This window comes from Zootermopsis nevadensis, unplaced genomic scaffold, assembly GCF_977971745.1.
Source record: "Zootermopsis nevadensis isolate Lab colony 2312 unplaced genomic scaffold, Znev_1.0 Znev_ptg000022l, whole genome shotgun sequence".
Classification (NCBI taxonomy): Eukaryota; Metazoa; Arthropoda; class Insecta; order Blattodea; family Termopsidae; genus Zootermopsis; species Zootermopsis nevadensis.
The window spans coordinates 25653885-25665570 of NW_028259154.1; the positions used below are offsets into that span (position 1 = coordinate 25653885).

General features: G+C 34.9%; 2 protein-coding genes across 2 annotated transcripts in view; one reads left to right on the forward strand and one right to left on the reverse strand.

Annotated features, from left to right (window-relative positions):
- Positions 1–4599, forward strand: part of Vmat (Vesicular monoamine transporter) — a 73211-nt gene extending 68612 nt beyond the window's left edge. The window contains exon 14 of the mRNA XM_087353959.1: positions 1380–4599. Within this exon, the coding sequence (XP_087210085.1) occupies positions 1380–1448 (69 nt within the window). The 3' untranslated portion in view covers positions 1449–4599. The remainder of the gene's footprint in view (positions 1–1379) is intronic.
- Positions 4600–5500: 901 nt separating this feature from the next.
- On the reverse strand, positions 5501–11684 carry LOC110839181 (cytoplasmic dynein 2 intermediate chain 2). The gene is made up of 10 exons (XM_022083090.2): positions 11526–11684; positions 11083–11167; positions 10604–10828; positions 9902–10023; positions 9220–9332; positions 8276–8495; positions 7530–7729; positions 7071–7222; positions 6450–6658; positions 5501–5647 (listed from the first exon to the last, which is right to left on the reverse strand). The coding sequence occupies exons 1-10, from the start codon at positions 11582–11584 to the stop codon at positions 5569–5571; spliced, it is 1464 nt and encodes a 487-aa protein (XP_021938782.2). The 5' UTR covers positions 11585–11684; the 3' UTR covers positions 5501–5568.
- Positions 11685–11686: the final 2 nt, after the last annotated feature.

Here is an 11686-nt window from a genome sequence, read left to right on the forward strand (position 1 = left end):
AGTTTTAAAGGCTTCATTTATGATGTAATGGTATGTAACGTGAACTTCTTTACGTAAATTCCATTTCTGATGCCATCGGTCTCTTTTCGTCAGTTTTCTTGTCACGCGGGCTTTACGTCCATATGCTAACAAAGTTTTGTAAATATTCAGTCTGGGATGTTTTTTGACTAGTGAAGGTGGTGATGATATGTTTTTCATTATGACGATGTGTCAGGTCGAGAACAAAGTCACTCAGTATGTCCTCTTCCATTCGAGAGTGTTTTGTTTTTTTGCAGTTTGAGTATGAGAGACGATGGAAAATCCTACCGATACATATCAAATGTGACACGGTAACAAATCATGAACGTGTTTGCGGTTGTGCCGTAAAGTGTTGAATATTACGAACATGGTGATTGAGCAAATGAAAGAAAAGGAAAATGTTACAGTTTGCTTTAAGCTTGGTTTGTGTTATTTAATTGTTTTTTGTTGTTTTGTTTTTTTTGTTTCTTGTATAATCAAAAGTATCATCTAAAGGTGAGACTGATTAAAATAGGTCAAATCCTTGGGCATCTTCAACTTTTCTGAAAGTGATGATTTGCTAATAGTTGGACTGTAGAAGTACACATTACTACTTGCCAGTTGCTTTGAACTTAAGAATTGAAAATATTAACATCTTAGGAGCAAGATTTAACTTGTTCATATTTAAGTTCTGCTACTTTTAACTTAAATTTATTTTAAATTTTAAAAGTTGTTAGTTAATGTTTTTCTTTATTTCTTTAATAATTCATAATTTTACTCTGTAGTATTTCTTGTGCCTTACTTATACCATTTGTACCTGTATGCTGTAATTATTTTTTGTTTATTAAAACTTTGTTCATGTAGTGTCCATTTATTTTAATTTTTAATATTTTGTTGATTTTTCATTTTTTCTCCTTACAGTTATCTTGAAATAAAACATGAGCATATGCTGTAATCAAAACTACAATTATAGATACCAAAATTATTATTAGGTTTTCATATAAATCCAGATTTTGGAGCAGCACTTTTAAAGTCTTCTTGTTTCATATGTTATATATATATATATTTTTTAATAGCACACGACCACATGATGAGTTAATTTAGTCTTAACATTTCCAATACAAATTATTAATATCAGCACATTAGACATTTTCCTATATGACAGGTAAGTTCTTATGTCATTAAAGAATCATCTTATGAATTCAGTTCATTTCTTATTAATTTTTTTCTTATTTTATTCTGTCCTTCCTCCTCCAATTTTATTTTCTTCTGCTTTACCTCCTCTACTTAATTTTCTTTCTGATCCTTACTGTCCTCTTGCAGCCCAACCATCTGAAAGGGTTACTGATGAAATTGGATAAATATGTTGCTTTTTGTTTCAGTCCCTGATCCTCGGAGAAAAGTCTTCAGTGCGATACGTGACGTACCAGAACGAGGATGAAGACGAGTAAACCTTATTGCTGTCGCGGTATTTATACCGCACTCTGAAGATGACGTCCTTGCTTGGTCTCAAAGAGAATAATTCAGTCTGTTTTAAAATACAAGAACACGAAACGGTGTTCGTATTGTCAATCAATCAAATAATGCTTACAGACATAAATTTGGCTGAATGCAGAGTAAGTTACAAATGACCATGAATATAATTACAAATTAGCATGCACTGAAATACCATGTACACACATCTGTACTCCCAGTTGTTTCTTTATATTGCAGTGCATACAACTTGAGGAACCAAAATACCAATCACAACCTGTAATATACAAGTACCCACTTAAAAGGGGAAGTCATCGATGTCGACAAAATAATCGTGCACAAAATCGATACCAAATTTAAATGTAAAAGCATTAGTCTATATCATGTAGGCCTATACAGATGGTCTAGATAAGTTTTAAAGAGACCTCCAAACACAATTTATTTATCCTTGTGCAAGAAATAATGGAGACAATTTTTATTTTAAATTTTTACTGCAGAACACTCTTGATGCACATCTGTTTGAGCTTTTGAAAATTTACTTTGATGATTCTAGTAGTTTCCAACAGTTTGTTTTCATAATCAGCAGGATTTCCGACATGATCACATAATGGTAATAAGGAAGAATTATGATGGACTTAAGAAACAGCTCTTTCTGCCATAGATCATGGTTTTCCAAACTGGTTATTGTATTTCATTGTTCGTGACGTTTCAGTGTAATTGTAAAATGTAATAATATTTCCCCCATTCACAGATCGGCCTGACATTACAAGATACGGCTTTGGAAAGCTCTGATCTGAGATATGTGCCGAAAAGTTTAATTAAATGTCATGATATTTTTTTCTGAAAATTATTTCTCATAATGGTTGTGTTTTGACTATGAAGATATGCATAGAAGCTTAATTCAATATTATATGGACCAATAGTTGACTGCTAAAATTTAAAAAAAAAAGATGAAAACATGGCTGTTTATTTCTACTTTAATGTGGTAAATTGAGACGCTAATAACTGTTGTTCTGTTCTGGTTTAAAATATTAATTGGTTAATGAAGATATCTGAAGTTATTATACAATATCATGGTTTCTATTACATTTAAAATATAAGCATTCGAGATTTGCTGTTTGGAGGTCTCTGCATTCACTAGGAATGCCAAAATCCACAACAAAAGCCTGACAACAGGGTATATCAGTGGGACAAACTTCATATTACCTTTTTCACTCGCCTCCGTTCACTGTAAATACTTTATTTAATTGGCCACTACCATTATCTCATATTATCTGACAACAAATTGTATTATCCTTTTATCCTTTGGCCCACTAGTTTCAGTTAATATCATTTTCCTACTTCCAAACCCGTACATTGCTTGATATACAGGATGGGTGGGAAGTAAGTAGGCATTACATAATATCTTTGCATTGGAAATATAGAGGTTATAACCATTTCTCAATGCCTACTTACTTTCTACCACCCTGTAGATGCATATCTTTGTCATATGCTCTACAAATCCTCTAACAGATGCATTTCTTTTAACGAGGATCCTATTTTGAGATGATGGTTCTGTGGATATGTAGAATGCATTACTAAAATTTCTGAGGTTCTTTCTCCCTTCATCCTTAAGGTGAAGTGTCTAGTCTAGGTATCTATGCTTGCCATTGGGTACTCACTTCTCCGAGAAGATGGAGAATCTCTGAAACACTGGGAATACAGACTACTTCTACTCAGTGCCACCAACAAAACACAAGACCCACATTAGAACTGTATTGCCAAGAAAGTCTAAAATCTTCTAAATGCATTTCTTGTGTCTAAAGTTTTTGAATCTGTCCAACTGACTGTGAAGATAACAAAGATACTATTTTAATTAATAATAGTTTTGAATAACAATATTTATTTGGTAAAATACAGCAATGAAAATATTTATTTTTCCATATTTTCAAGAAACGCTAAGATAAATTGTGAAAACAGTGCACTACTTTTCAATCGACTTCTTAATGCGGGTAGATTAGGTTTTATAGGTCAGGGATGGTGATTATTATAGCATGCAGGCGTCTTAATTTGAACGAACCACCGAAAACGACTTTGATAAGAGTGCATGGAATTAAAATTTCTATTCATATTGCATTAATAAATCTCCAGGTTCTTGCCCGGAAAATGGGTGTCCTTACTAAGGATTTTTGTGAATGGCTGCACAAAATCCAATTATATAAGGTTCAATGTAAAAAATACACCCCTGTACAATTTGGTCTCCAATTTGGAATCTAGTTACACATTGCTTTATAAATCGGAGCGCTCTTATCACTCAACACCGATGATTTTAAAAATCGATCAAGACTTTTCAGTAGACTCTTGTGCAACTGCCGACATCTTGATATTACAAAATATTGATAACAGTTGATGCTTTATGCACTACTGTGTCTGGGCAATCCTTTTAGTTTACATTCTTTTCATGATGTCGCCATGATGAAGGCTGAGCTTGTCTATCCAGACTTTATTTCCATCATCTAATTGTTACATGCCAAGACAAACAGAGGTGTCTGACTCATTGCATTTTGTGGCATTAGCCAAGTATTGTGTATTGTAATTAATAAACAAATCAAGAGATACACTTCTAATTGTTCATGTAAAACTAGCATGTTGTGTATCTTATTTATGTTTTACTCTGTATAAATAAATATGCTGAGGTTGTTTTTTAAATTTAAAGAGTTAAAGAAAGACAAACTTTCTTCAGACGAGCTGAACTCGCTGCTCTCTGAATTGTCTTTGTGAACAGACAATAAAATGTCATGACACAAATAAAATGTTTGTTCTCTCTGCTGCGCATGGAATGCGCTCAGCTGGTTTGGGTCCGAATACATTTACATGACGGGCACCATCAACTTGATGCCACCTGGTGGCAAGTTTGAGAGCTGAGGGGCTCGTCTGTAAGATACTATATATAAATATATATTCTCTATGATAAATATTAATTGTGCGGATATAAGCAGAGTATTCCACTTCCCCTTATAAATAACTGGCTAAGTGTTACATGGCATTTGTAAATGGAGTGCTTCAAATGTTTTGTGGTGTTTGCTGAAATGTGGTGCAAATAAATGGTGTTTAAAATGTTCAATAAATCCCTTATTCTTTGATCCTGTACTGCAAAGTAACTACATTATTTGAGAACTGAGCCAATACCCTAATTAAAACTAGCTATTAGGGGAAAGAATACACTGGATGGTACCTGTTTAGGTAGTCCTGAGCAGTGTGATGCCAGAATTGGAAAGGAGCAAGTAATTGCCAACAAAATTTTTAAGAATCCAATACCACCTACGTGGTACCATTTCAACGTTGAAATACGGTGGTCTCAGTCTTCACTAGTAGCGAATTTCAAGGTTTTCCATTTGTTCCCCATCTACCAATCATATTTGGTTTTATGTATTAAAGCTTTCTGGTCGTGTGCATGTGGAAAACATCACTGGTTTCCACACCGAGATATCCACATTTGCTAAGGTAGGGTTCTAGTGAAATACAGCTTCTCTAAAGAGCAAATTTGTTCAAGTAGCTTATTGTTAAATGGTGAGTTCAGAATATGTTTATTATTTTAAGTGCAGTTTATTAAACGGTGGTAATGACACTTCCAGATGACGCAGTATGTATGCCTATATTTATTATGAATTATTATTATGAAAGGTAAGATTCTGCCTTTTTCTGACTGTAACATGTGAATATACAGTTTTGTATAGAAATCTGCATCCTGAAACCTTGTGGCAGTGCACCAGTTGCAGAACACCACTGTGAAATGAAGTCAAAATGGTGATGGAGCATAGCAGTCTTACATTTCAATTGAAAAGTGTTGAATCTGTATTTGGATTATGTATTTATTGCAGCAGGAACCTGGTGACGTAAGTGGGTGGAACTGGGACAATAGCGATGACACCGTTGAATTTCTGAATGTGGAACAGGATCCAGGTGACCAACAGCATTTCTGCACGTGGATGGGTTATGGGGAGTAGTAAACAGACCCAGTGTAGCCGTCTTAGAGGAAACAGTTTGTAAATATCATTGCTCATAGATCACTTTATTAAATAATTCTTGACATAAGTAATTTTAATACTAACAGAACAGTTATTTGTCTTCCTTGTAAGAAGGTTGCTGCCACACTACCACTTTTCCTTGTACATCTCCTACTGCGACCAATTGACGGCTGTAAGGCAGAGATATTGAGATACTAACAACATTTCTAAGTTCTTATTTTAATTTCTCTCTTTTTTAGCCATGTCAAGTTTAAAAAGTTCTGTTTTGTGGTGGTGGAATTAGAATGTAATAGTGATTTTCAACTCTTTGACATTTTGAGTACTTTTGAAGTCATTGCATGCATTTGAGGCATGTGCCTTATTCAAGAGTCCCATTCCAAATTCTATGTTACCAACCAAATTGGTAAAGACCTTTGGAGAGACCATACACACACCGGCATGAGACTGTAGTAGGTCACCGGGCCTAAGCTGTGTCCATACAGATCATAGGTGATTTTCAGTGTCAGGTCGCTGTCATATCCTTTGTTACAGATGTATAGTTTCTCCACATTTCAGGTTTAGTCATTTAACATAATGTACAATCGCTGAGACTTTTATACCAGAATTGAAGTTAATTCACTTATGCAGCCATGTATTCAAAAATGTTAACCCCTTAAAATATTTAGACAGAAAATAAATGCTTGACCAATATTCATGATAATCTTATGGGTAAATTAATGTTTGCCCTTCATCTCAAAAACTTCCTGATTCAAACAAAATGCTCAAAGACTTATTGGAACAAACCCCACTAAAATGCAAACCATCTAATGGTCAATCTCTAGATATACATATTTGATAATTTTGCATTCATACATATAACTATGAATATTTGTGACATGCAGTAAACCTTTATAATTTCAAAAGTTTTAATTGATATAATTATATAAATTTTGCTATGTAAAAGATGGGTAAGTGAAAATGAGAGGCACAAACCTATGAGGGTTGCAGCATACAGCAGAGATAAGTGCAGGTTTCTCACATGCAGGAAGCTGCAATGAAGGAATGATCTCCCCATTGTTCAGGTTGTAGAAATTGACGCAGCCAGAGATGTTGCCCCATGCCCCAAACAGGTCTGGATGTGCTAGGCTCCACTCCAGACCCACAACACCAGCTTCTACATAAATCACTCGGACAGGAGCGGTCTGCAAAAAATTTGAAAATAATCTTTCTGTGGAGATGACAAACTTTAGTTTCACCGTATGTGTCCATGCACCAGTGATTTTCAGACAAACAGTAACATTTGAAAATGTTGCATGCTGCTTCTGTAAGTGTGCCCCACAGTCACTAAAAACTGTCAAATTTTCGCTCTGGTTGTGTGTTTTATAAATGACATTAGCATCAATTCTACTGTAGCAGCAATTATGGGCAAACCCTTGTACCGTTAGCTTTCCAACAGTAATTTTAAATCTTTAATAAGTGAAGTATGCAAAATTTCAAAGAATGGATTTGAAAAATATGTGTAGTACAAGTTGGAGTAGTGGTTAATAATATTAATTTGTCATTTTTACATGGGGCATATTAATTTTCATCATTTATGTAACTTGAATAACAAACCTGATTCATATGGTAGATGCGAATTTCATTGTCAGTTCCACAAGATATGAATGTTTTTGCATGGTGTGGAGAGCACTTTACACATGTTACTGCTCCCTCGTGCTTCTCAAACGTGTTCAGAACTGGATCCTTCAGCGGCACTTCTGAGTGCACTGAAACTCAGTCATATGATCTGTATTAATATAATGTCCCATTCTACATTTGGTAGCCTTATGTGGTAATTTTCTATAAAAAGTCAAAGAACCCCACAAGTCCACAAGAGCCTACCACCAGTCTCTATGGTTTGTCTAGTAGTGCTGCTGATTAAGAACAGTAAATTATAACTTTTTGAAACCCTAGAAAAACAGAGGAAAGTGTTTTTTTTTAATACTGCTTTCACGATAATTGTTTCTTATGCCCCTTTATATTTTTCACTGTCAATCTGTAATAACAAAATTTAAATTTAAAATTTCAAACAACCTGGTGCAGGTTTCGTTGCAATGGTGGTACAGTGCAGTAGGCCACCTCCGTCCACCCCAACCACAAAAGTTGTCAAGTCCTGTGCAGCAAAACTAAAGCATGTGACTCCCAGTTCCATATCCACATCAGGACCACCTACGGGTGAAGGCACTGCTTTGCTTGGACCTGTGTACTTTATGTGTTCCAACATGATGAAAAACCTAGTAGTAATGAGACGTTCATTGTTAGCTGTGACTGCTAATTTGCACACGCACACACTCACATTTGTCTACTGACATATCATCTTGCTGGCATAATTATGGAATGGATTGGCTGTATGAGTTACCAGAGAATCTGACAATGTTCTGAACTTCCTGAGCATAGCCCATTATTCTATTAATTTTAAACATTTTATTAATACTTACCAAAAGTTGGTAGCTTATAAATTTGGTGGCACCGTTTTAATGGCACCAGCCACTTGCTCAATCGTTAGCTTGTATTTAGGAAGCGTATTGAATGTGGAGAAGTGATACATAATAAATGATTTTGATTGTGAAGTGGAAAGTGGGTAATGGGTAAAAACAAATAATAAAATAGATAAGTACTGTCAACAGAAAGCAAAACAATTATATTTAGTGTTTTCCATCTTTGCTGAATTAAAGACAAACATAAAAAAATTAAAACCACTACAAAACCCTAACATTTGCAATGTTTTTGTTAATTTGTTTTATTCAGAAGCCTAAGACATGCATGAATGTGTTTCATACCCTTCGATCAGTTGAATGCTCCCTGAGTGAGTTCCCACTTGCCACATTAATAAACGCCCGTCACGGCCTGCTGAAACAAGCACGTGCCGCTGTTGAGTAGGATCTGGGTTACGAACCCAGGACACTTGGCTTACAGCTTCTCTGTGAGCACCAGGTACAGTGACAGTGGTACTTATCAGACAGTCATCATCTTTTTGGAGGTTCCACACTAGAATTTCTCCTGCAATGTATGAAATGTACATTCAAATTTTCCCATCTCTTCTCTTATGCCCTAGGATTATCTTACTTTAAGGCTTACAAGTTTGTGTTTGTTTAGATATCTTGGTATCGTGTAATTCTGTTTCATCCTATGAACTGTAATGACTTTATTCAAGGACATGTTTACTTCATAGCTGTCTTAAGGTATCCTTGTTTCTTTCATGAATCATGTTCAGTGTCTCATAAATTTCATATTTGTTGCTGCTATCATTATGATTCTTGTCAGATTTTTTTTTTAAATTTGTAGCTTATTGCAGTCAAAAAATTTACAGAATGAAAATTCTGTTTTGAAACTTTTGATAGTGACTTACACTTGATGGCTTAAACTTTTATAGCTGTTATAAATTTTAAACCCGTGAAATCATGTAATTTTCAAATTTACTGAACACCTTTGTAAGTAATACACCCTTCTTTACCAATGTAACAAGGAAATATGAATCGCCAACAGTTAATTCAGTGAAAAATACACATGACCTGTACTTCAGCAACAGTACCATTTTTGGTTTCTTCATTTATTTAATGCTTTTAAATTTAACTGGCTCATATATGGAAGAATGATTGTGAATGGTTAATTGAAAAGGGTGTGGATATGACCTAGCTGCTCCCCTGAAGTGCCTATATGGCATATAATGGGACAGCTTTACTGTACTTTTATATATAAATCGGAAGTAACTGGTCTCACATACCGCTAAATGTTCCACCTGCCAAGATGGATGGTTCATAGGGATGAGCACTTAGACTTGTCACACAAGACCTGGTCTCCAGTGTTTTGCTTGGCACTGAGTCTGAGAAGTCCTGCCTATGCAAATAGACCCATAATGTGACATTACATTAGCATTCACACTTAGGTTTACAACTAACTTGATCCAAATTGAATTTTGGATAAAGCCACATCAATAAATAGGTTCTGAGGACATGAATTAATTGAAGATATGTCAAAATTCTTTTGACATATGTACAAAATGTAGGTGGGGTCTGTAGAAAGTAGTAGTATGAATAAAATTTTATCAGAAATTTTAGAAAGCCATGTTTGGTTTACATAAATGTCAGTTCATCTGATGTATTTCTGTTGTTTGATACAAAAAAGTGGTAATAGGACTATTTTCTCTCAAGAATAAGAAACACAAGCTTGCCTTTGCAAGTATACAGTTTAATTCTTTGTTCTACAAAAATTAAAATTGACAGTTTTGAACTTTTTCATGTGCAATGACAGTAGATAATTTACTTCAGCTTTAAGTTCGAACTCAACACAAATTTTGTGAGAAGTGTATAATTAATAGAGGCTAATGATCTGAGGTCAGTGCCATGATAACACAATTCAGAAACTTTTTTTTCTCGTTGATCCTTAAGGCAGCTTCATTGCTTTACCTGTTAATGTTAAAAAGATGCACATTGCCTGAATGGTCACACCAGCTCTCGTGTTTTGACTGGCTACAGGCAAATGCTACCACAGCACCAGTGCAGCTCCAGGACAGACTGCTAACTTTCATCTGTAACAAATTAAATTTATTTAGATTCGCACAGTAAGAAGTTTTTACACAGACGTTTTCCAGTTCAGAGCACGTGTTTTGTACCAGTAGTTCAAAGTTAATTTCCATATTGACTGAGCAAAGTAAGATATCAAACTTCTACCTAGAAGGTTTTTGAATGATATCAACTTTCAGACCAGTCATACTGGAGAATTTCAGAGTTGTCAGTTCCCCAGGTATATACCAAAAATACCATAAACCTGGGCTTCCATCCTCCTCATCATTCACATGCCCCTCAGTGGATCACATGCCTCAAAAAGTGTGAGGAGGGGACACCTACATTACATAAACTGACCTGAATTTCATGGTTTCAGGTTAAAATCTCAGCCCAGAGATTGACTATTCTGAGATGTCATGTTTGTTTTCCTCAGCCCCTTCAGGAAAATTCGTATAATACCTTAAATTAGGTCATGACTGCTTCTGTGTATTTTCCAATTCATTATTCATTCTATTCTGTTATCTGATGCTATACAATCTAAACTACTGACAGTATCATTAAATAAACCATAAATAAATACATAAACATTGCACTTATCAGTACCTCAGTCTGTGAATTGGTGTTGCGCACTTGAAGAGTATGTAACTTCCTAACTGCACCATCAGTATTATCTTCTGTTGGCTCATATCCATTAAATGCTTGGCTTATATGCATCTTGTCAAGTTCAGCAATCACTTTAGGGTAGATACGATTCAAGAAGGCAGCTAGTCTGTCATAATCTACATTTTCAGCCATTATCAAGTTTGGTTGTATATGGTCTGTTTGTGTCTGTAACCAGGAAGCAGAAACATATGTAAAAGAGCTGGCAGCATATTGTATAAAGGGCATTTGAATGAATTGATTTCATAACATCAGGATACAATGAATTGAAGTGACATGACATACAGTTAATACTGCAAATGTATTCTAATCCCTTCTAATGTGAGAATATATTGGATAAGTTTTTGTGGTTTTTAGAATGCATGTGATCATGCAAAGGTGTATTATTAAACTCAGTAAGAGGAGTAATTAAGTTCTTATACCTCAGCACCTTTGGAAACTGTGGACTGTGACTCCTGCTCATTGTATGATGAGGCTGTTGTTTGGATTCCCTCATCCTGAAATTCTCTGAAATATACAGGGGAAGATATTGATCAGAACTCAGGGCAGTTTAATTGAAATGTATTTAATTGTATTGAATATTTATCTAAACACAAGAGAAAGTAATTTCTCACTACTTTATCTTGTCTCTTGCATCCAGTGTGTATGTGTAGATGCACACACACACACACTTTTATTTGGAGATGTAAGTTTTATTTTAGGAAACGTATCAGGGCAAAACACAAAGGTATGATATGTTATTGACACTTTCCCTGGACAAAGGGCATTAAAGGGAGTCAATGTCAGGTATAGTACCATACATAAAGGTAAAAAATGACATCTGTAACCTACAGTTCAAAATGGTTTTGAAATCAGAAATTTGTACCTGGCAGTTTTCCAACATGAATGGAATCCAACAACATCAAAAGATTTGTCTGAAAACATGTTCCTTTTAAATATGTTCCGTTTTTTTATCAGTACAGCTGATTTTACCAAAATACCGATTCTAAACGAACACCGCCATAAGTAAACGTTTGTTTTCTTTTG

What these genes read in the sequence shown, in the direction of transcription:
- LOC110839181 (XM_022083090.2), bottom strand. Translation starts at nt 11,584, where the DNA reads ATGTTTTCAGACAAATCTTTTGATGTTGTTGGATTCCATTCATGTTGG. An exon ending in TGCAACGAAACCTGCACCAG is followed by an intron (nt 7,223 to 7,529) that starts GTTGTTTGAAAT and finishes ACTGAGTTTCAG; the next exon opens with TGCACTCAGAAGTGCCGCTG. An exon ending in GCATCTACCATATGAATCAG is followed by an intron (nt 6,659 to 7,070) that starts GTTTGTTATTCA and finishes AATTTTTTGCAG; the next exon opens with ACCGCTCCTGTCCGAGTGAT.